This window comes from Rhinopithecus roxellana, chromosome 3 (genome assembly GCF_007565055.1).
Source record: "Rhinopithecus roxellana isolate Shanxi Qingling chromosome 3, ASM756505v1, whole genome shotgun sequence".
Lineage (NCBI taxonomy): Eukaryota > Metazoa > Chordata > Mammalia > Primates > Cercopithecidae > Rhinopithecus > Rhinopithecus roxellana.
The window spans coordinates 139,324,099-139,351,667 of NC_044551.1; the positions used below are offsets into that span (position 1 = coordinate 139,324,099).

Consider the following 27,569-nt stretch of genomic DNA (forward strand, 5'->3'; position numbering starts at 1 on the left):
GCACTGGGGATTAAAATCAACATGAGATTTGGGTGGGGATAAAGACCTAAACTATATCACCCTCCCTCACAATATATGACACAGTCCTTTGCATACTATAAAGCCTCGTAAAAATACGTTGAATTAACATTAACCAGCTTTGTGGTAATTCTGAAAAACCAGCTACATTACTTGTAGATTGACTGAAATAACCATCTAAGTGTGGCTACTGTGCTGCCATTATCTGGGTGTTAGTAGGCACTATGTATGCATGGCAATGTTAACAATGAAAATGTCAAGGATGGAAACTATGCTTTCTGGTCCTTTATGCACATCACATGGAACATAATACAATGTGGATCATGCTTGCATTGATGTATCCTTGCTAAATGATTTATCTAAACTACAATAATTGTTTCCAACATATCTCAAAAATAAAGATTTCATTATTTTGAATCAGCTGATCACATCCCTCAAATATACAGATTTGTTTTTCAACACCCCAAGGAGAAGCACAAAAGTCACAACAAAAGAAGATGATTTCAGATGGTAGTTTCCTGTAAATAATTTCTGGTGGTAAACATTTACAAGAACTAGTGAGTAACATTTCTCTACTACGCCTTTATCTTCTCTTGCCCTGTTGCAAATTAGTACTCTTGTTCATAATGACAGTCCTAGGTCACTGCCAGATCCTTCTTCAGCAAAGAAAGTTGTATATTCTGCTCTATTTCCTATGGCAAATAAGCACTTTAGACATTTGAAATTCTCGAAAGTAAAATTTCACACTACTTAAAAATAGAATTAAGGAGACCCCATATCACCATAATCTATGTGAATTCAAATTAAAATGATATACTATGTAATGAAAGTTATAGAAAGCTTTAATTCGGAGCTTCCCACCACTCCTTATTCCATGGAAAAAAAGTTAGGACAGTGGCAAGCTCGGAAAAATTTTAAAACGTCTCTACAATTGTACCACCACATGAACCAAAGTTATTGGATAAAGCATCTTAGTTATTTTTCATAGCTCTAGGAATAGTTATATAAATACAATCCACTTAGTATTTATTGTTAACAAGAATTTATTTTCCTTTCTGGTTTCTCCCCTAACTAGTTGTGGATGTATGTGGGCAAAGCATCTAGCTTCTGAGGGCCTCAGTTTTTTACATAATACAGTAAAGTTGAATTACATGATCATTATGGGCCCTTCCTGCTTTCTTTTTCTTTTTTTTTTTTTTTTTTTTTTTTTTTTTTTTTTTTTTTTTGAGACGGAGTCTCGCTCTGTCGCCCAGGCTGCTGCTTTCTTTTTCTTATGGAGAAATAGTTAATAAACATGTAAATTCGAAATATAACTTCAGATAATAAGTGCTATGTAAAAATTTGGGTGGGACAAAAGAGTGACTAGAAGTGAGGAGGTGACATTTAAGGTGGAACTTAAGTGATAAGAAGATAGTCATATGAAAATGTTGGGGCACAGTGTGCTAGGCAGAGAGAACAGGAAATACAAAAGCCCCAAGACAGGAAAAAGACTACCGTGAAGGCTGGCACAGTGATAGGCTATGACACTGGGGAGGTGAGTCTATGGTAAAGAGTTTAGGTTTGACTTTAAGACTAATGATAAAGGGAAAAGACTGATGGAGTTGATGCTGAAGAGTGTTATGATCTGATTTAAGTTTTAAGACAACTGTATGAGGTGCTATGTAAGCAACAGACTGTAAGGAAGCAAGAGTATTAGCAGACAAGGCAGAAGGCTAAGGATGGTGGTAGAGACTAGGCCTTCAGCAGTGGGACAATGGTGAGAAACAATTGGACTTGAAAGTGTGTTTAGGAGAGAACAAAAACAGGACCTGCTAATGGATTGGAGCAGATGGGTGGGGAAAAGAGAGGACTAAGGATGTCTAGTTATTGATCTGACAAACACATGATTTTGTCTATAACGATAGCTTAATCTAAGGGCTTGGCTCTTGGTAATTTGCAGCCGTTCAACTGTATATGTGGCTGGATCGTAGCAGAGTTGTGAAGATTGAAAATGGAGATTTGAGAGACCTCAGCTTATACATGGTACTTAAAACCACAGGACTGGATAAAATCTTGAATGCTCTCATATTCACCTTTTCATTACCTAGCAGAAAAATTGGATCAGGTACATTGAGTCATTATTAAATTACTTGCCATCGTATTTTAAAGTTCTTTGTGCTGATTTAATGATGTGATGCAGATGGGGAGAGAAGCTATGAAGTGTGACTCTGAAAATACATGGTTTTAGTTGTAGCTTAATTTGAGGTTTTACCGTTAGATTTTTATAGCTGTGCGTATTTTCCAGGCATATCTTCACCTAATGTTGTTCTTTATCAGACTGAAAGGGAATACACAAGTTTTATCATCTGAATTTACTTTGATTGTGTCCCATTATTATTTGGTTTCTCATCTATCCAAAGCCAATTGATTTCCACTTAAGAACAAAGTTTTCTTTAATTTTAAATCCACTTAATTAATTGTTTTAATTTCAAATGTAAAGCGTTGCAGGGAAAGCTTCATTTAAAGTTTATTAACTGAAGTGAACAGGAGATAGCAGAAACTGGAAGTATAGGCTTCTTCTGTTAACAATAAGTTCTCTCTCTTTATAATAGAAGCTAGTGTTTCACCTTTGTTTTCCCTTTTTCATTCTAAGATAAACACTTAAGTCTCCTTTACATAAATAGTATGAAAGACAAAGGGCTTATTTCCTTAAAAGACAAAAAGCCATTATAAATCAGCAAGTGAATAATGATGCACATTCCAACCAAAAACTAAAAGCAAAACAAAACAAAACAAAGCAAGGCAACGAATATAATCAGGCAATTCACATCATATAATTGATGCTTAACCTCAGTTTATACACATTGTACTCTGATTTTTTCCCAAATTTTTTTTTGTTTTATAATAATAAACTGTAATTTTGTGATATCTGGCATATAATTCTGTGTGTCCTTTATTTCACTTTTCTTAGCATCTTAAACTGTTTCTCTGTGTCTCATTTATTCTCTGATTTTAATCCTGATCTGCAGAATAACTAGATCTAAGCAGAAGGAAACTGAGGAAATGGAAACAGGAAGTATTGTTGGTACTAATTATTGGCCACCAAATCTGAGTTTCCTTCCCCTCTTGACTTTTGCTGATATATTTTCAAAATTATCTTTTTGATAAATCTTGTTTTCCCAGTTTCTAATTAATCTACTTTTTGAAAATTTTGATCTGTATTTACTCTTACAGATCCTTCTGTATTTCTCCCCATAACAAAATATCTAAGATTTTCTTGACATTTCCTAAAGGAAAATTAAATTAAGGTGACCAATGAACATTAAATACTATGGAAGCATTTCCCTGACAGGTAGAGTAGAAAAGTTCTGAGAATTCACACCGACAAAATAGGACTCTTGGAAATGGGAACTAGGAGTTGCAGCTAATATGGATGTTGGTTGTAACAGCTAACATATAAATTTCTCCTAGAATGAAAATATGCCTTTGAAGGATCTATTAAATTTATCTTAAATATCCAGAAACTAGGCTCTGGAAGCTCAGAAACTAAGAATTAAATTATTTTTTTCCTAAAAATGGAAAAAAAAAAGATCAGAGTGGGCCTAGCAGTCAGGCTAAAGTCTAGTTTGAAAAGGGAGCTGAGGCAGTTTCTTGATAAAGGACAAGAAGTTAAATAAAGCAATTCTCCCTTCTCCTCTTTACAAAAATATTTTGATTTTTTTTTTTTTTTAGCTAAATTCTCCTTTGATGCAGCTCTACTCTTAGTATCAGATCTAGCTTTGACTATTTTTAACTTTTTATGTATATAATGACTAGTGTATCTCATTATTAGCTTACCAACAGGATTCCACACTCTAGGAAGCACAGAGCAGCCAGATAGACATACGGGGTAATGACAACAGGCTTTACCAATAGCTGTTGCAATATTAAGAATGATCCTCATGTAAACAATAGGAGAAACATGTTTCCTGTCCACAAGTTGCTCTATTACGCCAGAGTAACTAACATCTAACATGGTTGGCAAATCATTACCTCACTTGCTGACAGTGGTGCAGCTCTAACTTGTGTCATAATCCTGAGCCGGCCACCTTACATGTGCAACAGAGGTAGCTGAACACCACAGTTTTTAGGTGGGTGCTCCATCTATAAAGAAGCAGTCACCTTCCCTTCAACTCAGCATTTACCTTACTGACAAGCCCAGACTTTGCCAGCTAGTCTGCAACTCTTGAATATGTTTCAAAATGAGACAGAGATAGTTTGGCTTTAAAAGACCTACCTCCTACATCATCTTCTGAAATTCATACTCAAACTCAATGCTGAGTTGGGTTCCCTGCTTGGCAACAAAATATTTTCCATTAAAACTGGAATTTGTTGTTGCTTAGTCTATATGGATTTTCTCTTTCTTTCAAGGTAATAAAGAAATTGGTGACAGAATTAGCTAGATTATTGATAATTATTGGTTTAAAAATAGACTGTGAAATATTGATATAAAAGGTATTTTTTGCTATAACAAACTTAAAAGCAGCAAAGGCAGTGTTTTCTTTTAATTTGAAAAAATTATTTTTGTGTTAAGAAAATGTATTAAATCAAATCTCTACCAACCCACCCTTAGATAATAACCCATCAGAAACGCTTTAAAAAACAAAAATGAGAGAATGTTGATGGAGTGTGTGGGCTGAGAAACCTTGTGTATAACACAAAATGTATCCATTTGATACAAAATATAAATAACTATTAATTTGATCTATTTTTAAGAACTAGAAAGCAGATTCTAACATCAAAATATATTTTACTGCAAAGCAGCAAAAATAGACTTTGAAAGACCTGAGAAATTAAAGAGACAAATTTGATTTTAATTGCATGAAACTTACATAACTTTTCTGGATATTATGCACTTCTGTACTCCCAAATTTTTATTCTTAGAAATATACTCACAGTTTACCTTCAGGTTTACACACACATTTGCGTGTGCACACACACGAGTACAGACAACTTACATAATCAAATTGTAAGAGAAAATGTAAGCAACAACACTTGAAAACTGAATTCAGGGCCGGGCGCGGTGGCTCAAGCCTGTAATCCCAGCACTTTGGGAGGCCGAGATGGGCGGATCACGAGGTCAGGAGATCGAGACCATCCTGGCTAACACAGTGAAACCCCATCTCTACTAAAAATACAAAAAACTAGCCGGGCAAGGTGGCGGGCGCCTGTAGTCCCAGCTATTCGGGAGGCTGAGGCAGGAGAATGGCGTAGACCCGGGAGGCGGAGCTTGCAGTGAGCTGAGATCCGACCACTGCACTCCAGCCTGAGAGACAGAGCCAGACTCCGTCTCAAAAAAAAAAAAAAAAAAAAGAAAAAAGAAAACTGAATTCAGAACACTAAATTTTTAGAAAATTAATAATGGTAAGGGTTTAGCTCTTTGAATCAGTAAAATCTACATTATCTCATATGGTGGCCCAGGTCTTAGAGTTTTGGCAGTCATTCCTTTTGCTTAGGCAGCTTCTTTCATTCATAATGGCCGTGTACAAAATCAATTCAAAGTTTAATACAACAATAATAATTTAATTCACAGTTTTTGTGGGTCAAGAATTCAGGAGAAGCTCAGCCGTAAAGTTTTTGCTTAAGGTGTCTCATGAGGTTGCAGTTAGGTGGCTGTGGCTGAGTCAGCTCCTAAGTTTCTTTACTCACCTTCCTGATATCTGGTATCTGATCTGAGAAAATTCAAACAGCTGGGACTGAAACATCTGGAGCTGCTTGGGCCTCTTCCTCCATTTCTTTGTGATCTGTGAGATTTCTCCAGCATGGAAGTTTCAGGATAGTCCGGTTTCTTATATGCTAATTCAGGACTCCCAAATGGAGAGAGAGAAAGCTGGGACCTTTATCATCTTTTATGACCTTTTTTTTTAAAAAAAAAAAAAAAAAAAAAAACACAATTATTGACAAATTGAGTTAAAAATTTCAGCTCAGGTTCAACAGGTTACGTAGATGACACCATTTAATGGAGGCGTTATCAACATCACATTGTAAGAATGTGGCATGGGATATATATTGCTGTGTCGAAATATGGATGAATACAATCTGCCACACTAACAAAAGCCTGGCTGAGCGTTACACTTAGAATTTTTTCTATATAATGATATTTAGAACAGTAATAGAAATAGTTTTAAAATGGCAAATAAGGAATTGCCACCACCATAGAAGAAAGAGATCATTCTGTTTGATGAACGTATACTCTCAGGTGACAGCTTTTTATACTTAATTGTATCCATCTCAGGTGTACCTTCAGTTTCTGTGTTTCCTCTTTTTATTTTATTTATTTTATTTTATTTTATTTTTTCTGAGACAGGGTCTCTCACTTTGTCACTCAGTGACAAAAGGTTAGAGCGCAGTGGCACAATCTCAGCTCACTGCAGCCTTGATCTCCTGGGCTCAAGTGATCCTCCTGCCTCAGCTCTCCCAAGTACCTGGGACTACAGGCACACACCACCATGACCAGTTAATTTTTTGAGGGTTTTGCCATGTTGCCAGGGCTGGTCTTGAACTCCTGACCTCAAGCAATCCACCCTCCTCGGCCTCTCAAAGTGCTAGGATAACAGGCGTGAGCTACCACGCCTGGTCCCCTTCATTTTTCTGTTGTTGCTGTTTAACAGATACTTATTGAGTACCTGCTTTGAAGCAGTGTATAAGAGGATGAGGTTGAAGTTATAGGCACAAAGTCATAATTGCTGTCCTCGCTGAACACAGTGAGAATCGTGTTTTGAATAGTTTGTAAATGAGGCAAGTCTTCAACATAAGTAGCAGCAGATTTGAATTTTAGGAGTTCATGAAGAGCTAAGTGTTATACGACTCTGACAAGAAAAAAAACTGCATAGTACCAGCTTGAGTTCAAATAAAGGTAATGGAAAGTAGGGAGACCAAATTTGTGTGTGTGTGTGTGTGTGTGTGTGTGTGTGATTTAGAAACAGACTCAAATAACTTAAAGAAAGAAGTTCAAAACAGAAAAATGTTTTGAGACCATGAAGGTGGTGTATCACAAAAAGATAATTAGCTTAGTTCTCCAAGGAAACTTACTAGAAAGTATATATCAATTTAATTATGTAAATTTGAGCATAAGTGCTTTAGTGTATATTCTATAGGAGTTTTGTGTGCGCCTGTGTGTGTGTGTGATAAGTCTTCCATTATCTTAGAACTTTTTTGAGTGTTTTGGAAATCAAAACAATGTCTGGGACACTGCCAGAAAAAGGTATTTATTATATAAAAAGATATGATTTTATCAAAATTTTAAACCTTAGCTAATTATTAATTCAAAAAATCTAAGGTCAAAGGCCTCTTCTATTAACAGGTTTGCTATTCTGGTGTATAATCTGTACAAAATAAAATCATAAAAGCTCATTGTTTGTAGAGACTTTAAAAACCATCTAGTCCCCAGACTTCTCCCATGTTTTAATCCATTCCACAAAATTTCCCACCAAAGTTGTCCAGTTTTTTTTCTTAAATAACTAGGGCAAAGCATGGCTAGCATCCAGCGATGTGGTGCTTATTTCATTTTTCAGTCTCCTTGCAAATACAGTTGATTCTCTTTATTCAAAGATTCTGCAATTGTGAATTTGCCTACTCACAAAAATGTATTTGTAACTCCAAAATCAACAGTTACTGCAGTTTTGCAGTCATTCATGGACATGAGCAAAGTGGAAAAACTTTGAATGTAATTATGTGCACCTTCCCAGTTGAGGAACGAAATGGTGCTTTGCCTTCTTGTTTCAAATCTGATACTGTAAACAAGTATTCTTTCTGCAGTCTATTCAGTGACGTGTATTTTGCATTTTTGTGCTTTCTGTGGGTAATTTTGTTATTTAAATGGCCCCCAATCTCAGTGCTGAAATACCGTCTATTGTTGCTAAGTGCAAGAAGGCTGTGATATATCTTACGGAAGAAGTACATGTGTTAAATAAGCTTTGTTTAGGCATGAGTTATAGTGCTGTTGGCTATGAGTTCAATGTTAATGAATCAATGATATACATTAAATAAAATGTCTTTAAACAGAAACAGAACAACATGTTGATGTATGGATCCACTGGGAAAAAATGTGAGTGGGGCTTGCAGAAACCTAACCTTGTATTTCCCCTATGAGCAATAATTCAGTATTTATTAATTCAGTGTCTGCTACAACTTTGTAGAACATAAATACTGTGAATAATGAGAATTAAGTGCACAAATAAGCATATTACAAATACCCAATAAGAGAGTGAGCACTGAGCTTTCCTTTGAGTATACTTAGTCTCAAATGACATTTCTGAACTTTCAATTCTTTCTCGTTGTAGAAAGAATGGATCTTATGATATAACTTCTAAATTCTACAGAGAAAAAAGTCAAATAACTACAAATCTTATTACCTGTGATTATTTGGTCTAGCAACCAGAATTCTGTTGTGCTTTTCCTCTGTAAAAAGTATTTTCACAAAAATAGCCACTGGAGCCAGTTTACAGTCAACCCTCATAGAAGTAACAGAGAGAAGGCAATACTATATTCATGTTGGCTAGAGAACAAGCAGCACATGATAGAGAAGTATGATAAAAACAAAACTTTTTTTTTTTTTTTTTTTGAGACGGAGTCTTGCTCTGTCACCCAGGCTGGAGTGCAGTGGCCTCATCTTAGCTCACTGCAAGCTCTGCCCCCCGGGTTCACGCCATTCTCCTGCCTCAGCCTCCTGAGTAGCTGGGACTACAGGCGCCCGGCACCATGCCCAGTTAATTTTTTGTATTTTTAGTAGAGACGGGGTTTCACCGTGTTAGCCAGGATGGTTTCGATCTCCTGACCTCGTGATCTGCCCTCCTTGGCCTTCCAAAGTGCTGGGATTACAGGCGTGAGCCACCGCACCCGGCCAGGAACAAAACTTTTAAACCATCTGCTATGGTCTGAATGTTTGTGTTTTTCCCACATTCACATGTTGAAACATAACCCTCATGATATTGGTATTAAGAGGTGAGGTCTTTGGGAGATGATTAGGTCATGAGGACTCTGCCTGCATGAATGAGATTCCTGACCTTATAAAAGAGGCCTGAGGGAGCCTGTTTTCCCCTTCTGCCATGTAAGAACACATAAGACATGCCATCCATGAAGAACAAACCCTCAACAGATACTGAATCTTCTGGTACTTTGATCCTGGACTTCCCAGACTCCAGAGCTGTAAGCAATAAATGTCCATTGTTTATAAATCATCTAGTCTAAGGTATTTTGTTATAGCAGCCTGGATGGATTAAGACATCATCCCTGGACTTCATGATCAATAACTTTTTCTTGTAATTCAATGGCAATCCTTCAGTAATAACTCATGGCAATTGTCTATATTCCAAATGTGTAAGCGTGGCTTGACAGCGAGTGAAAATTTTGTTGTATTTTAAGGTGTTGGTAGTAGAAAAACCAGAAAGTTACAGTTATTGGAATGATGTGAACAGAAGCAAAAATATTCCAAAGATATTTACCATATATTACATTTTCACACGCTCCTCAACATTTTCCAATCTTGTTGTTGTTAAGCAGGCCAATGTGACTAGTCCTGACAAATGATGTTTGGGCAGAAGTAGCACACTCTTTCTAGTAGAAGCCTACAAGCAGGTTTCTTCTCCCCTACTTCCCTTATACTCTTTTCCCCTGATACAGGGAGCCTAAGAACTTCCTTTATTGTGAAGGTGCCACGAGAGGACTAAACCTCTGTCATCCCGAGTCCTTAAACAAGGAGCAGACCTCTACTACCCTACCCAACTTGATGACTAATTATCATGTAGAATAAACCTTGGTTTTGTTAAACCACTTTGAATTTGGGATTACTTTCTCATTATTGTTATATATTAAATGTTTCTCTTTATTCATTTCATCCTGAATACACATACAAGGTGTTCTGGGTCAGAGACAGGTTTCCTCGTACTAATTCCTCACAGTAAAGAAGTGCATTGGGCCCCCTTTGCCCAAGTCCTAACCTTTATGGCAGCATAGTAAAAGCCAGGTCAATTGACCTACATAAATGGCCAAGGAAAAATTATTTTTCCTTGCTTATAAAGAGGAAGGAGGCAGCTGTCACCTTTCCCTTCTAAAAGGATCTCCTTATTTCAACCCTTTGATAGGTAAATAAAATCTCTCCGGGAACCAGATAGCCCCATACGTATGTCAACTTTTAAAACCTACCTACCTAGAGAAGTCTTCAGGTTCTGGGGCTTCATTCCGTTTTGAAATGTGTTACAATTTAGATGTTTTCCCCCTCTAAACTTCATGTTGAAATTTGATCCCCAATGTGGCACCTCTTAATGCCATCACAATAGCAATTAAATTTCAACATGAGTTTTGGAGGGGAAATTCAAAACATATCAGAAGCCTTGTTACCTGGTGTCTAAGTATCTATATGTCAATATGAATACACGTAACAAGGGTCTGTTATGTTCAAATGTGAGGGAGGCTCAAAGCAATAGTAAGAAGTCTGTATTGAGAAAAAAGGACTTCCTCAGAATAAATTCTGTACAAGTCATAGTTTCTATAAGAAGCTGGGGACTCCAACTCCTTCAAGTCTGACTCAATCTTGGTATAATAACTTCAAGTAATTTAACTACATGGACCTGGCCCAGAATGTGCCTTAGGGGGACAAACACCTCTCCAGGCTTGGCTCCTGCTGTCACCTTCATTGTACTTTTCTCTAGTGATGATTTCCAGCAGTTGTCATTCAAACTGACTGTAAATTGGACTTGGACTTGGTATTTAAAAGACCCAAAGAAACTTCACATTTTTCCCTTTAAAGGGTGAAGTAAAGCTCTTAAACTGAGGTGATGTTATTACTTCATTAAGAGAAATTAAATGGAGATCTAAATATCAGCTATAAAATCTTCCTAAATGTAAATTCTAATCCAGTTTTCAAGGGGGATCTGAGAGTCTCTTGAGGAACCAGGGCATCATGTTCTAAACATTTCTCCTTCTGCAAACAGAAAGCCTAGTGGAACACAATATAAAATGATGTGAACTTTTTCCATGGCTTCAGTCTTTTTTTTTTTTTTTTCTTAAATTTAACTCATCAACACAAAGCCACAGGGATCTCTCTTCAAAATCTTAACACAGCAAGGAGAGGAACATTTTACCTTCCTGATGAAAATAATAAAACTAATTCTTGTCTCCCATAAAATTCCTATCCTCAGGAAGTTGGGGTAAATGCTGACTGTACTTTGTACATATCGTTGTGGCATTTCACATGGTGTTTGGTTTTTTCTCACCTGTAATTTAGTTTGACATCTGGGAAGAAATATCTAAAGCATAATTAGTTATAATTTTCCATCTCTTAATAGTAGTATAATTAAAGTACTTGGAGGCATTGTGAATTTAATTGACATGCAAACAATATGCTTATGGATGGTAAGTACATACTAATTTCCACATCAAAAATTTTAACAAAATAAGAAGCTTTTTGCTACGTAACTCTTTTGACAGAGCCTCTTTCAATGGTTCATGTTTTTTTTTTTTTTTTTTTTTTTTTTTTCTCATAATTGTATTTCTGGCATAGGTTTGGCTCCAAACAGGAGCATTTATCTTAGCCTTGATAAGGATCCAAGTGCTAAATGATACCTTGAAAACTGAATAGAGGGAAAATTTAAATAATTTAGAAGCAGACACATAGAGAAATAAGGGATATTTGGAAGGTGTAGACACACAAATAAGAGAAGCTATTTATAAAATAATGTTGTAAACATTATTTAGGGGAATTATTGATTCTACAGCAACCTCTGCCTTCTTTCCCACCCAATGTGAGAAGAACCTATTGGGGAGATTAAGAGCTTATGTGGCATGAACCAGGCCTGAGTTCAAATCCCCTTGTGTCATTTAATAGGTACATGTCCTTGGGCATATCTGGACACTCTCTTAGATACAGTTTGTTGTTATGTAAAAATAGAGAGAAGGATCCTTGATTTCTCTCTTTCTCTTACTCCTTTAGCAACCAATGTGCCAGGAAATTCTTGTGAGGAAATCCTATTAGCTCTACCTTCAAAATATCTAATGGTTAAATGTATGCATCAACTTGACTAGTCTATGTAGTGCCCAGATTTTTGGTTAAATGTGATTCCTGGTGTGTCTGTGAGGGTATTTCTGGAAGAGTTTAACATTTGAATCAGTAGACTAAGTAAAGCATATTTTCTCACCAACATGAGTGGAACTCATCCAGCCTGCTGTAGACCTGAATAGAATAACAGGTTAAGAAAGAATTATTTCTTTCTGCCTGAGTGTTTTTGAGCCAGGATGTCACTCTCCTCCTGCTTTCAGATTTGGACTTGAATTGAAACTTCACCATCAGCTTTCCTGGTTCTCAGGCCTTCAGACTTAGACTGGAATTATAACATCAGCTTGCCAACTTCAGATCTTGAAATTCTCAACCTCTGTAATCACACGAGCCGATGCCTTATGGTCAGTCTCCCCATTCCTTGATAGATAGATGATAGATAGATAGATAGATAGATAGATAGATAGATAGATAGAGAGACAGACAGACAGATGTAGATGTCTATCTCCTGTTGGAGTGTTTCTCTAGAGAACCCAGGCTAATATAAAATAAATCTATGTTGGTTCAATAGCCCACTATCCTTTGTCTGAATACTGAATATGTTTCTCCTTTGCCTTCTGATTTCAATCTCGCTTCCTACTGTCTTGGGTTCTCAATGTAGCAGCCACAGTGAACTTTTTAAAATTTAAGTTAGATTGCAAGTTTTAAGATCTGTCCTTCCTTTCCTCTAAACTCTCCACTGACTCCCCTTCTCATTCAGAGTAAAAACCAAGGTCCTTACAAAGGCTTACAAGGCTCAACTTTATCTAGCCCCCAGTGACCTAGGCTGTATCTTATTAGGCTATATCTCATTGGTGTACTCTAGCTACTCTGACTGTTTTACTATTCTTTAAGCCTGATAGGCAAAACTCTGCCTTAGAAACACTCTTTTCTCAGATTTCTTAAGTTTTTGCTTAAATATCAACTTCTGAATAAAGCCTACATTTCTATTTAAAACTACAACCTCCACCAGGCATGGTGATTCATGCCTGTAATCCTAGGACTTTGGGAGGCTGAGGCAAAATGATCGCTTGAGCCCAGGAGTTCAAGACCATCTTGGGCAACGTAGTGAGACATTGTCTCTACAAAAAATAAAAATAAATAAAACTGTAACCTCTCTCTCCTTACCCTACTCACTGTCCCTTTTTTCCACTTCTATGTTTTCTATATAGTATTCCAACTCTATAGATACTATAGAGTTTACCTGTTAGACTTACTGTTTATTATCTGTCTTTCCCTCTTTAAAATGTGAAGTTATCATAACAAAGGCAGTGATTTTGGTCTGTTGTATTCACTGAACACTGTTCCTGGAACAGTGCCTAGAACATGGTAGGTGCTCAATAAGTATTTGTTGTATGAATGAATAAGTACCTATGCCATAATGTTTTTGAATATTAAATTCAATAGTTTAATAGTGCTATCGCATTCTTGCCTAGATATTTCTATTTTCTTGTTTGTAAACTGTCATCAGTCCTCCCCATATTCTCGGCTGTCAAAGAAAAAAATACAAAAAGCATCATGTAAAAATTGTTTAAAAAGAATTAAAATTGGTTTTATTTTCAGTTTTCATGAATATCCTTGCTTGCTTTGGTTAATTGTTTCATTAGATGCATTTTAGCTAATCCTTTGCAGGAACTACTGCTAACAGAACATCCTGAAGAAATTTAGCCTCCTTGGAAATGCTAAGTGCACATATGCACACACAAACACACACATGCACACAATTAAGAACAATAGCTAGTTTTAAGATCAAGTGAGAGAAGAAGAATCAGCATTAGCACTCAGGTGACAAAACATATTGTGATCTAATGTTTCCATCTTAGTTAACATCATAACAGCTTAGTTAACAGCATGATATATATATATATATAATATATATATGGTATATATATAATATATATATGGAATATATATATAGAAAAAATATTAATATCCTGCACTATAGTGAAGGACACATCAGGTAGTGTATGAAAGTCCAAAAGTGCAGTATTTATTTCTCAATAAATATTAGTTGATTTTGAACATTACAACCAGGTATATTTTACTTAGTCATTTGATATCTAAATTTTCATGTTTTTAAATTTTCTCTGACTATAACAAGCAAAGCATACTTTTTATATTACCTTAGTCTCTTCACTAAGCTTTCTTAAGAAGGTGAATGGAGATTATCACGTATACACCAATATACAATCATTCTCATAATGCAGCCTTCTGTGATTTTGGTTAACCCATACAAATGAAATGACAAAACTGAATGTTTAAGCCTCAAGTTAGAGTCTCTGAACGCAGGCAGTCATCATATTGGTGGAGATCTCTCATGAAACACCAGTTGAAATGGCCCACTAGTTAGTCTTTACCTTATCCTAAGTGCAATCATGATCTTTCAGTAAGTTCCAGCCTATGTTCTCCCTTCTCCAGGAGACTTTCAATGTACCCATAAGATCAAAGATTAATTAATTTTGTTCTTCATTCTCTTGAAATGATTGTGATGTGTATGTGTATCCATGCATATACGTTTATATATGTGTGTGTATATATATAAATGTGTACATGTCTGTGTGTGTGCCTGTGTGTATGTATACATCAAAGAGTAAAAGATTTAAGTACCTGACTAAAGTATCTTTGAGGGTAAATCAAGGATATATGTAAATTAATGCATTAATAGTTCTATGACCATAGAACACTGTAACAAATATGGCTGAAAAAATGTTTCTAAATACCAACTCTTGCTTCCATTCCTTTTTAAAAATCGTTTTTTTGTTTGTTTGTTTCCAATGGGTTACATTTTAACAAGTGATTTTTAGCCTTTTTAAGTTCTTTTTTTTTTGAGACGGAGTCTCGCTCTGTCACCCAGGGTGTAGTGCAGTGGCCGGATCTCAGCTCACTGCAAGCTCCGCCTCCCGGGTTCACGCCATTCTCCTGCCTCAGCCTCCCGAGTAGCTGGGACTACAGGCGCCCGCCACCTCGCCCGGCTACTTTTTTGTATTTTTTTTAGTAGAGACGGGGTTTCACCGTGTTAGCTAGCCAGGATGGTCTCGATCTCCTGACCTCGTGATCCGCCCGTCTTGGCCTCCCAAAGTGCTGGGATTACAGGCTTGAGCCACTGCGCCCGGCGTTTAAGTTCTTTTAATATGTTAGTTTAGTTTGTTGCTTGGGAAGTTTTTCACATTTGCAGATTGATGATCGATTTAATGCCAGGGCACTGAGGTCCAAAATTTTGTCTTAATGAAGACTCCCTCTAATAATACAATATTTTGGAGTCTATCATCATTACTTACAAACCGTACAAAAGAGGTTGTCATAACAACCAGAGATTAGTGGCTTCATGTTCCAGATTTTCAGATTTAATGCACATACCTGAATAATAGCATCCCTCTGCTTTGCTCGGAACCATTTCTAAAATAAGTAAAATATGTGCCTTGAGCATTAAAGTGCTTAAGGATTTTTCTTTATTTTATGCAATAAAGAAATAATCTATGCAATTCTTGTCTCTCTCTCGTACACATGTGCGTATACACTTAAAATATATGTAAATAGGGCTGGGCGTGGTGGCTCACGCCTGTAATCCCAGCACTTTGGGTGGCTGAGGCAGGCGGATCGCCTGAGGTCAGGAGTTCAAGACCAGTCTGGCCAGCAGGGTCAAACCCCATCTCTACTAAAAAAAATACAAAAAAATTAGCAAGGGCATAGTGGTGGGTGTCTGTACTCCCAGCTACTCAGAAGGCTGAGGCATGAGAATCACTTGAACCTAGCAGGTGGAGGTTGCAGTGAGATAAGATCATGCCACTGCACTCCAGACTGGGCAACAGAGCAAGACTCCATCTCTCTTCTCTCTCTCTCTCTCTCCCCCCCACATATAGATATATAGATGTATACACACTATTATATATGTATACATACTCTCTCTCTACACATATATATATATATATATATATACACACACATACTTTGTATAGCCCACCCTTTTCCTTATCTATGAGCGCGAATTCTTCACATGCCTTAAGATATGAACTCCAAAATTGTTTCAGATACACTAGGCTTCCAGCCCCTGACCCCATTCCTCCCATTGCCCTTTTTGAGCCTCTTTTCCAGTACTTATGACTTCTTAATTTGTACTCAATTTATGTGCATAAGCATCTATATTTTCCTGAGTTTCTGCACTCCTGAAAGATGGGGAATACTTACTTCTCTTAGTGTTTCTCTCAGAGGCCACTACAGTACCTTAAACGTAGGAGTTAAATAGATATTGAGTGAAATGAATATATGTCTTTGTCAAACAACTGCTTGGGAAGAGCACATAGAGTTTCTGGACTGACGTTCTATGTACCTATGTAAATGGAGCTGCCTTCAACTTTAGAGATCAGCATTCATCTTGTTAAATATTCAAATGAGCTCTCTGTAGAGTACTTTTTTTTACTGTCATTTGATTAACTGCACTATAAAGTTATTTTATAATGTCAAAGAAAGTGCGAAGTATTCAAGACATCACAAGACTACCACAGAATACAGAGGCATTTAGATTTTAAGACCAGAACTAAATTAACTATTGAGATAGAGTAGTGAAAGCACTTTTCACGTTGGCTGGCCCCTTGAAGAATTTTCTACTCTCATTTCTTTTTCTGAGTCACTATATAAAAATCCAGTGTTGTATTTTTGCACATTTACACAATATAATAGAATTCCTAAAGAATCTAATGAAGTGTACAGGTGTAACAAGTCCATGGCTGAAACAGGACAATTAGGGACAACAGAACACACAATTTTTCTGCATTTTATTTTCAAATCTCTCTTAAACTGAATAATGTTCTAAACCTGATTGAACCTTCATATTCCCATTCTCAGATTACTTCTTTCTGGCTATTCTACTCCACAGTTTCTATTCTTAGCAGGTCATCAGGCAGGTAGTTGCAAATATAATATTGCTCTTGTCATTCATATGCTAAGAATTGTAAAGTGCTATAGCCCACCATCAATCCTAGACCTTAAGTTGTCACATGAATAACTCACCCATCCCACTCCCCGCCAGGACCTTTCTTCTTTGCCACACACGTATCTACCAAATTTTGCTGGTCTCAAGTGTTTATTTTCCTATTGATAAGTAATTTAAAATCTATTTCCTAGTTACATTAAAGGTATAGGTTATGAATGAATTTTCTTTTCCTGACAATCAGTACAATTTTTTTTTTTTTTTTTTTTGGAGGACATGAGGGGAGATTTAGATTTAAAATAAGTCCATTTTTTTCCTATGAAAACATGGAAATATTTACAATTCCTTTTCTAAAATCCAGATAATTTACATTAAATCCCACAATGAGAAACATTGCAAGCCATAGTCTTGCTGTAAGCTCATTTTACTCTGCATCTGAAAGTAATGGATTTCAGAGCTGTGTAATTCAGAACTATATTCCCCAAAGTGCAGACTGTTAGGAAAAGGCAACATTTGGGAATTTCAGACTATCTTGTTGTATAATTGGTAGTGAAATAATGGTACCCAGATTAAGAAGAATTAGTTCTGCTATACTGAGTGTATACAACCCAATTAGTCCATTTTTGGTGTTGGTAAAATCCACAGTTTCCCAAAACAGGTATATGGATGAAAGGAACTCTATAGGTGGTCCAGTAACTGAAAAGGGAAACTATGATCATTGAACCGTCAGAAATTACCATCCGATAGGTTAAAAAAAAGTAAAATATCAGTAATTTCATATGGTTCAACTTAGTATATATCCTGTCTGGGGAAATTAAAAAATCACTTTCAAATAATTGTTTTGGTAGTTAGTATGAGGGCTGGCGTGTGAATAAATATTTCACACTAGGCAGTTTCATAGATGGTATAAAATTGCTCTCACAACACAATGAATGGGAATTTTTTTTGATAATACTAAGAAAATTAGGGTTAAGATGTAACCCTGAGAAATTTATCAATATATGGGTACTTAAGAGTTACTTCCTGGTCCCCCTTAGAGAGGGATGCATCAAGTACAGAACTTCCTAGACTGGTTTCCAATGCTATTGAACTTGAAGATGCTATTAAATCTGATTATTATTCTTCCATGCCTTTATCTATCTAAATATATTTGTTGAAAGCTTAATATTTACCAAGCATAGTACTATGTTTTGGAATCCAGCAAAGAAAACACACAAAGCTTATTCTAAAAAATACAGACACCTATTCAACCCATAATAATTATGCTATCCAAATTTAGGGGGAGGAGGAGTGAATTTTAGTAGGAATAATCTGAAAAATTCAAAGTTGAGATGACTGTACAGGAATGCAAAATACAGCTGTACTGTTTTACAATGATACAGAGGTACTCAATAGGAAAGCATGAATGCTCTGGCATGATGCTGTGCCCCTCTGGAAGAAGAGACTCATTTTCCAATTTTTACAAAAGTGTACAATGGGTAAGTAGAGTCCATGAAAATGAGAGAGAAGGTGGAAATGGCTAGTAGGTAGTTGCTCAAAACTGCATCTGAAAACCACTCTGAAAGCCCAAGGTGATTCATCTCCATCATTCTGGCCCCTGTCCATGCATGAAAAGTGCTGAAAAGAGATCTTACCACCTCTGAGTCAGGCTTTTGTGTGGTACCCACATTTGCAATTGTAGATACAATTCACTTAAATTGGGAAGAGTCCTTAAAAGATCATCAACATAATTATTTGACTGAAGAATCAGAGAAGTAGAGAAGTGATACTTTTCAAGGACATATGAAGTGCTTAAGTATTTTGAAGGTAGGAAAACTTTTACTGCAGTAACAAACGATCCCCAAACCCCAAATGCTTAAAACAATGAAAATTTCTTGCTCACTCTATACATCTGACAAGAGGCTACGCTTAGAGTCTTTCAGGAACCCAGGCTGATGGAGGCTATATCCCTGTAGCAGGAAGAAGGGAAGTTGGTGAAGGGTATACTGCCTTTTAGAGCTTTCATGTAGAAATAATGCATATCACTTCTCAGTTTTTTATTGTCAAAGCAAAGGGGTTAGAGTTTGATCCTATGTGTACAGAAATAGAGCTGTCATATTTATGAAAAGCCTTAATGACTACTATACCAGGTTAAGGAAGGAAATGTGGGTACCACACAAATCAACTATATATTATTTGAATTACATACTCACTAAAAAATCTTCACTGTATTAAGATATATAGAAAGTGGCCATCTTCCCTCTGGGTTATAAAGTTACAATAGCTATGATAACAAAACACCATTTGATAATAGATGAAATTTTTAAAAAGGTTTTGATGTGGGCAGAGTATAAATCATATAAAAGCTCACATTATATTTTCTATTGAAAGGAGACAGAAAGAAAAAGCCTAAACAGTATTTCTCCTCTATTCTATATAGCTTACTCTAAAGACCTATGCTGTGGTCTTTATTTATTGGAAACACTAAAATGAAGGCTTATTACATTTTATGACATTCTGTTCCATCTTTTTAGTATAGTATATAGGATAATTGCAGCAGGCAGTGTCTTTTGCATACCCAATAGCCGCTTTCTCTTCCCTTTCTGGTAGAATCCTGACTTGCTTCAGTATCTACTCTGTCCACATAAGACTTGTGAGAAAATGCTAATTGGTCAAATTTAATCATTGTCATGCTATTCCCTTGCCTGTGTTATATTCAGAGGTGAATTTATCACTTTTCTGGACAGTGACTAATGAGGGATAGTCTGAAGGAAAGCTTTCTTCACTTTGAAAAATAACAAAGACAGTAATTTTTCTTGCTGGATATTGTCAAGTCTGTATGGGATGCCTGGAACTGTAGCAGCCATCTTAAGAGAATGAAAGAAATGGTTTAGGAAAAACAGGCTGAGAAACTTGGAGGGCCCTAAAATTCCTGAACTCCATCTTTTGTTACACAAGATTTAAAAAAAAAAAAAAAAAAGCCCAATTCTTTAAGCCAGTGCTTCTTAAAATGCTGGCTTGAAACAAGATAAAGAGCTGTTCCAGAATATATATAAACACACTTTCCTTCATTAAAGGTTTGTCTGCAAAGAAAAAAAAAGGTATCAGATGGACTAAACAGTGGTGACATAGCTGAGTTACATTTTGGTGTAAATTTAAACTCATTTATTTTCAACTGGATTATTTCAATACATTTATGTTTGGTGGGAGAACCAATTTCCAACTATCCAGGAAAAATTCACCTTTATTCGTAAAGTATTGAAACATACCTTTTGGTGCATAAAAGGCCTAGAATTTGTTTTTAGGTAATTTTTATTCTTGGCTTCAGATTATTGAGAGGATTAACAGAATAGAGAGTGTTCATGGATCACCAACTAAATTATAGATGCAGGATACATGAATAAAGAAGCCTCTCTGGGCTTAGAAAGATCACAAGGTGGTATGAAAGGTAGATAAGGAAATCAGTAATTACAGTACCTGCTGAATTATAAGCCTGTTTACAGGGTGTTAGAGATTTATGTGGAGTGTGTTATGGATAATGAAGAGAAATCAGCAAGGGACTGGGTTTGGTGGCACATGCCTATAATCCCTCAGAGAAAGAGGGATTGCGGCCAGGAGTATGAGAACAGCCTGGGCAATACAGTGAGACTCAGTCTCCTCAAAAAATAAAATACAAAAATATTAGCCAGGGACAGTGACAAGCCCCTGTAGCCCCAACTACTCCAGATGCTGAGGCAGGAGGATCCCCTGGAGGGTGGCGGCCAGTTATGATTGTGCCACTGTACTCCAGCCTGGGTGCCAAATCGAGACCCTATCTCTTAAAAAAAAAAAAGGGGGGGGGAAACTTTATAGAAAAGGTGGCACCTGAGCTAAATTAAAACATGGAGGTGGTACATAAAACTGCGTGATATAGCTGGGATGAGGCTGAAACTATAGGGAAGTGACCATTGTCATGGTGAGGTGTTTTACAGTGAGTAAAATGATGACTTGCATTTTAGCACTATTATTCTGGCATCACTTTTGAAGACACAGTGTCTGCAGCACAGACCAATCTATTAACTATTGCAGAATTGTTCTGGGATCAACTTTAACGACTTACACAATGCCCATTATACTTGCCCCATCTTGCTTGTTCCAATTAAGCACTCTACACTAGAAACTTAAGGAAATTTGCCTCAATTTAGGTATATTTTATTTTCTTTTCTTTTCAGACAGTCTTGCTCTGTCGGCCAGGCGGGAGTGCAGTGGTGCGATCTCGGGTCACTGCAACCTCCACCTCCCGGGTTCAAGCAACTCCCCCCGTCTCAGCCTCCCGAGCAGCTGGAATTACAGGCACCCACCACTACACCCAATTGACTTTTTGTATTTTTAGTAGAGATGCGGTTTCACCACATTGGCCAGGCTGATCTCGAACTTCTGACCTCATGATTCACCCACCTCGACCTCCCAAAGTGCTGGGACTACAGGTGTGAGCCACTGTGCCCTACCTCTATTTTTGTTTTTAATCTTCACAACTACACTAAATTAGATATCAACTTAAAGTGAGGTACAGATCGTTGAAGAATGTATCAACCCTGGCTTTGAATCCAGCCAAGTCTTAGTTCTGAGCCCACATTCTTAACCTCTATGGTCTCTGCAGCAAAACCTACATTTTGAATTACGTCCTTCACGGTGGCCATGGCTTAATTATTGAAACAATGATAGTGACTTGTCTTTAAAACAAATCCTGGATTCTGACCAAAATTCCTATTCTGGTATTCTAGCAAGTTAGGGAAGCATCTGCAAAAGGTACAAACTTTTTACTTGGTCCTGATTAGTTTCACGTGGGCATTTGTGGGTTCATCCAGTGTAATTTTTTTTTTTTTTTTTTTTCCGAGAATCTGGACTTTTTTGGAGACCTCCAGGTTTTAAATATTGGCTTGAATTTTAAAAACCAGTTTAGGGAAATAGAAAATTAAACTACTGTTTTGGTTAACTTTGTGTCAACTTGACAAGGACACAGTGCTCAAATATTTGCATCAACAATCCTCTAGATGTTATCTGTGAAGGTGTTTCTTGAATTATTATGAGTTTACCATTTAAGTCAGTGGACTTGGAGTAAAGCTGACCCTCTTTATAATATGGCTAAGCTTCTTGAATTAGTTCAAGATCTTAATGAACCAAGACTGACCTCCCCCAAGGAGGAATTCCGGCAGCAACTGCCTTTGCTGGGTCTCCAGCCCGCTGGCATACCCGTATTTCCAAACCACCAAGCCTCCAGAATCGGATGAGACAATTTTAAATTTTTCTATGTGCATCCTCTTGATCTGTTAGTCTAGAGAATCCTAATACAGAAACTAAGCAGTTATACACCCTCTGTAACGTATGCACTTACAGCCAGCCTGCTGAAGCCTTTTTTTGGGGTGGCACAATCTGTACTATAAGACAGGTAGAGGTTTTTTCTCTCACATATATCCCTCAAATACTTTCCTAGCTAGACTTAGCTACCCGTAACTATTGATTCCTATTTTAACATCCTCTCCAAAAAATTTGAATTTAGGACTTGTGAGACAAGTTTTTACATAACTTACTAGATCTCAAAAACAATCTAATGAGGTAAGCCTTATAATTTCCAAGAAAACCAAAATCATCTAACAAACCTTAAACTTACTCTTGCTTCTCCTTTTGAGACAGAGCGTCGCTCTAGTCGCCCAGGCTGGAGTGCAGTGACGCGTTTGCAGCTCACTGCAACCTCTGCCTCCCAGGTTCAAGTGATTCTCCTGCCTCAGCCTCCCGAGTAGCTGGGACTACAGGCATGCGCCACTATGCCCCGCTGGTTTTTTTCTATTTTTAGTCGAGAAGGGGTTTCACCATGTTGACCAGGATGGTCTCAATCCCAAAGTGCTGGGATTACAGGCATGAGCCCCCTTGCCGGGCCGCTTCAACTTTTTCCAAAGATGAAAAATCTTTATGTTCCATACAAGGAACTCTCTCAATACAGGATACCTGATTTACCACTGAATAATCAAATAACAATGACACACAAGTACAGGAGACATACGAGCAAAGTCATATAAATTAAGGCTGTACCATAATTAAGTAGTTATCAGGTGACTGTTGAAGAACCTAAAGTGAGGCCCTAGTTGAGAAACAAAAAAATAAAAATGGAAGTTTTTAGCAAATCAGTAGTTGTACCCAAGGGCCATATAAGAAATCTAATGATATAGTGAGGAGTGGCCTACACAGCTATTTTCTTTGATGAAGGGATATAGAACCACTCAGAGCAATTTTTCAAAAATCCAGAAATACACTTTTATGGAAACAGTTTTTTAAATGTTGGCTGAAAAACAGAGCATCACCCTTTCACCAAAGTCTGGAGGCCAAACAGACTACCAGTTTGGAGTCTGTTTTATTGTAGCATTTTAACATCAGTGGTATTCCAACAGAGAGCAGATGAAAATACTCAGTAGTTGGTTACTGTCCTACATCTTATACAAAGTCCTAAAATGTAATGACTTCATTACATTTTAAATGGCAAGCAGCATTTCACTACTTATAAAATAAATTCGATTCATATATAATTACTAATCAGAACTACCTTTTATCCCATTTCTACTAGGCTATATGATAGTGAAAGCACCAGAATAAATTGGGAGTACTTACTATACTACAAATTACATGGCATTATATTCCATTTCAAATATTCTTTTATTCATTCTAATTAAGACTAATACTGGTCACCAGAACACTTACTGAGGCAAACACTTCTGTTTAAAGTAGAGAAACACAAAAAACAAAACAAAACAAAAAAACAAAGCTCCTAAATACCTGATTATCCAGAACTTCAACTGGAATGAACTAATAGTTTTCCTGATGATTAATCAATCATAGGAAAAATAATTTACTAAACCAAAGTAAAGGGCAAGAACAAAAGTATTTTTTCCTTCAAGTTAATGACAAAAAAAAAATCATAGAAATAAACAAGATTGATTTGTATTTCCCTTTTATTGCATAAATTACCAACAAAATCCTGACCTGGGAATCAAAAATTTAATATAACCTCAGTTTAACACTATTAAATAAGCTAAATCACAGAGTAATACTGGAATGTTACCCAAATTAATAAAGTAGGCAAATGGCCAAGTATTACATTCCCTATTTCAAAAACGAGGCATTAAGCATTCATGTCATAAGTTTATTAACATATCTAGTATGCCATGAGTTAGAGTTTGATCCATTTCCAGAGGCTGTATCTCTTAAAATGCTCTTCATATCTGCAAATAAAAACAGAAATGGCATTTTAAAAATCCCATTCATTTAACAGAAATCACGTAGTTTCATGAAAATATTTTCTATCAGTTTGAGTAGCACATCAGAAAGCGTTTACAGTATCATGACTTCATTCATACTGATTTGCTTCATCACATGCACCGAAACCTTTCCGCATTAGTAGCTTGGATAAGTTATTCCCCCTCTAAACTATGACAGTCTTTCCGATCATTCCAGTGTTCTATAGTATTACTCTGAGAAACTCTGACGACAATTAAGGTAAATAAATATTTTATCCACTCACAGGAAATCTGCTAACCTTCCAATATGAAGGACTCCTCTGAGCATATATTAACATATCCCCTTGACACAAGGCTTCTCAGCCTCAGCACCACTGGTATTTTGCCCCCAAGCTGGAATGATCAAAAATGTCTCACATTGCCAAATGCCCCACTGTGTTGTAAAATCATTCTCATTTAAGAACCACTGCCTTGGCGGGGCGCGGTGGCTCAAGCCTGTAATCCCAGCACTTTGGGAGGCCGAGATGGGCGGATCATGAGGTCAGGAGATCCAGACCATCCTGGCTAACATGGTGAAACCCCGTCTCTACTAAAAACTACAAAAAACTAGCCAGGCGACGTGGCGGCGCCTGTAGTCCCAGCTACTCGGGAGGCTGAGGCAGGAGAATGGCGTGAACCCGGGAGGCGGAGCTTGCAGTGAGCTGAGATCCGGCCACAGCATTCCAGCCTGGGTGACAGAGTGAGACTCCGTCTCAAAAAAAAAAAAAAAAAAAAAAAAGAACCACTGCCTTAATGAGGAGAGTATATTCAGAAGTTTGAGTCTCCCAACATGGTTGGTGAGGCATAGATTTACAATGGCATAATTATCTGGGACTTATATATCAAGGAACACTAGAAGGGTTTTCTTCATCTTCAGGGATTTTTCACAACTTAAACAAGTACTGTAAGCCAATTTAAAAACTGGGAGCACAGTGACCACTTTCTGAAAGAAATGGAAACGCCTGGGTAAGAGTCCTCGTCCACCAATATACCAGTTATGAGATCTTGAACAACTTCACATCTTTGTGTCTCAGATGGGGTTACTATCATCCACCTCACAAGCTTGCTAGAGAACATGAGATACCGATGTAAAGTGTACCTGATAAGCAGTAGTATTCAATAAACACTGGCCATTATTCAAATATTTTTATACAGGTTTACAACTAGTCTCCACCAATGCCACATCTACATATAATCTCAGGAATCAGTCCTACTTAACAACGTATTTGTGTGTGTGTTCTGGGTGAGGGGGAAGAGGCTACTTAATAAAAAGGCCTGCTTTAAGAAGATTAGAAATCCATGAACTACCTGTTAAATGGACGAACTGAAACATCCTTATGATTTAAGCAGTTGGTGTCTTACTATAAGGAAGGGTGCAGCAAATGCAGATCCAAAGTACAAACACATCTTAACTAGTAACGCCCACTTGTTTTCCACTGAAAATGGCAAATTCTGTTGGAAAAAAAGAGAAAAAGTAATCGAAATAGAACCTCAAATAATCTGCTTAATAATCAAAACACAAGTATACAGGAAATGCTAGTTATATTTATTTTACATCATGTTACATATGCCATAAATCGTAACATCTTTTTAAACATTTATCTTTCAAATCCTACGACCTTCATCACACAACACTAGAAGGTAAGAAACAATCTGGCTTTACCGAGCACTAGGCAATGGTCTTAAGGACTCAAACGTCAAATAGTGAGAAGTTTCTTATTTTAGAAAATCGAAAAAACTACTGTCTTAAGTAGTCACATTAGAAGACGACACATGGCAATGTTAAGTGCAATACAAAGTTGTTTTTTCTTTTTCTTTCTGAGACTGAGTCCCGCTCTGTCATACAGGCTGGAGTGCAGTGGCGTGATCTCGGCTCACGGCAACCTCCACCTCCCGGATTCAAGCGATTCTCCTGCCTCAGCCTCCCGAGTAGCAGGGATTACAGGCACACACCACCACCTAATTTTTTTGTACTTTTTAGTAGAGATAGGGTTTCGCCATGTTGGCTAGGCTGGTCTCGAACTCCTTACCTCAGGTGATCCGTCTGCCTCGGCCTCCCGATTACAGGCGTGAGCCACCGCACCCGGCCCAATTTATTTATTTATTTATTTTCTCATTACGAAGCACCTTCTCTGCCCTTTACGACTAGGCCTCGTGTGACACTCCGAGGTTGTTACTGCTTTGTGGTTTAAGTTATTTACACCTGAGGCCAAACCCAGCCTTAACGGAGTTGAAGGGTTAGTACTTTTAACTTAGCCAGCTGGTTTACAAAGCCTCTTCCATAACCAGAGGCCCTGATTTCCTCATGATTTTCCAATGACCTTCATTTCGGGTCCGACGACCTCCAGCTCGGCTTTAAGCCACACACCTACAGCCGTGGCCTCCAGGAGCCATCCCAGGGCTTTCTGCTGGGCGGGGGAAGGGGCGTCAGGCGGTTGATAGAAGCAGAGATGCTACGCGCTAGGATGCCCAGCTTCCTCACTGGCCCCTGGGGTAAGTGAAACGCTACTCTGCGTCTCAGCCTAGTTTCTGGCTTTCATCTCCCCCGCCACAGCCCGGAGCGGCCTTTGAGGTGCGCGAGTCACAGACAAGCGCCCCCTCCCCCAACGAAGTCGAGCCCCTTTATACACTAACCTTCCCAGGGCCCTCCTCATAGTGGCTCCTACGGACCACAGAGGTTGTGAACCTCCGGATGCTGTGGCCCAACATAGCGCTGCTGGAAGCTCCGCACCGAGTACGGATGAAATGGCGGCACCTCACCAAGACCTTGTTTTCACGACCTTGTTCCCCGTGCTCAAGGACCGAAAGGAAAGATGGGAAATGGGGGGGAGCCTTGAGGAAACGCAACAAAGCGGGGATCTCAATGGATTGTGGGAATTGTAGTTCAGAACAGTGCGGCGCCTTATCAGTCCCCGAAGAATTGTGGGAAATGTAGTTTCGCGCTAGGGTTAGGTCTAGGATTCCGGAGGGGGTGGGGGTGGGGGCTGTTACCGGAAACGATTTTTTTTTTTTTTTTTTTTTTTTAATTGAGACAGAGTCTCTCTCTTTGCCCAGGCTGGAGTGCAGTGGCGCGATCTCGGCTCACTGCAAGCTCCGCCTCCCGGTTTCACACCATTCTCCTGCCTTAGCCTCCCAAGTAGCTGGGACTACAGGCGCCCGCCACTGTGCCAGGCTAATTTTTTTGTGTTTTTAGTAGAGACGGGGTTTCACCATGTTAGCCAGGATGGTCTCGATCTTCTGACTTCGTGATCTGCCTGCCTGGGCCTCCCAAAGTGCTGGGATTACAGGT

The 27,569-nt window shown here is 37.8% G+C and overlaps 1 protein-coding gene and 1 non-coding gene across 2 annotated transcripts; both read right to left on the reverse strand.

Annotated features, from left to right (window-relative positions):
* Positions 1 to 24,133: 24,133 nt before the first annotated feature.
* On the reverse strand, positions 24,134 to 27,096 carry LOC115896572 (cytochrome c oxidase subunit 7C, mitochondrial). The gene is made up of 3 exons (XM_030928016.1): positions 26,915 to 27,096; positions 25,589 to 25,732; positions 24,134 to 24,226 (listed from the first exon to the last, which is right to left on the reverse strand). Exons 1-2 carry the CDS (start codon positions 26,987 to 26,989, stop codon positions 25,616 to 25,618), a joined length of 192 nt encoding a protein of 63 aa, XP_030783876.1. The 5' UTR covers positions 26,990 to 27,096; the 3' UTR covers positions 24,134 to 24,226; positions 25,589 to 25,615.
* LOC115896692 lies at positions 24,321 to 24,383 on the reverse strand. The gene has a single exon (XR_004056596.1). It is a non-coding gene; the product is annotated as a small nucleolar RNA Z39 (small nucleolar RNA).
* Positions 27,097 to 27,569: the final 473 nt, after the last annotated feature.

Coding starts and splice junctions, on each gene's coding strand:
- LOC115896572 (XM_030928016.1), bottom strand. CDS start 26,989: ATGTTGGGCCACAGCATCCGGAGGTTCACAACCTCTGTGGTCCGTAGG. Junction 25,733..26,914: donor ATGAGGAGGGCCCTGGGAAG/GTTAGTGTATAA, acceptor TTTTTCCAACAG/AATTTGCCATTTTCAGTGGA.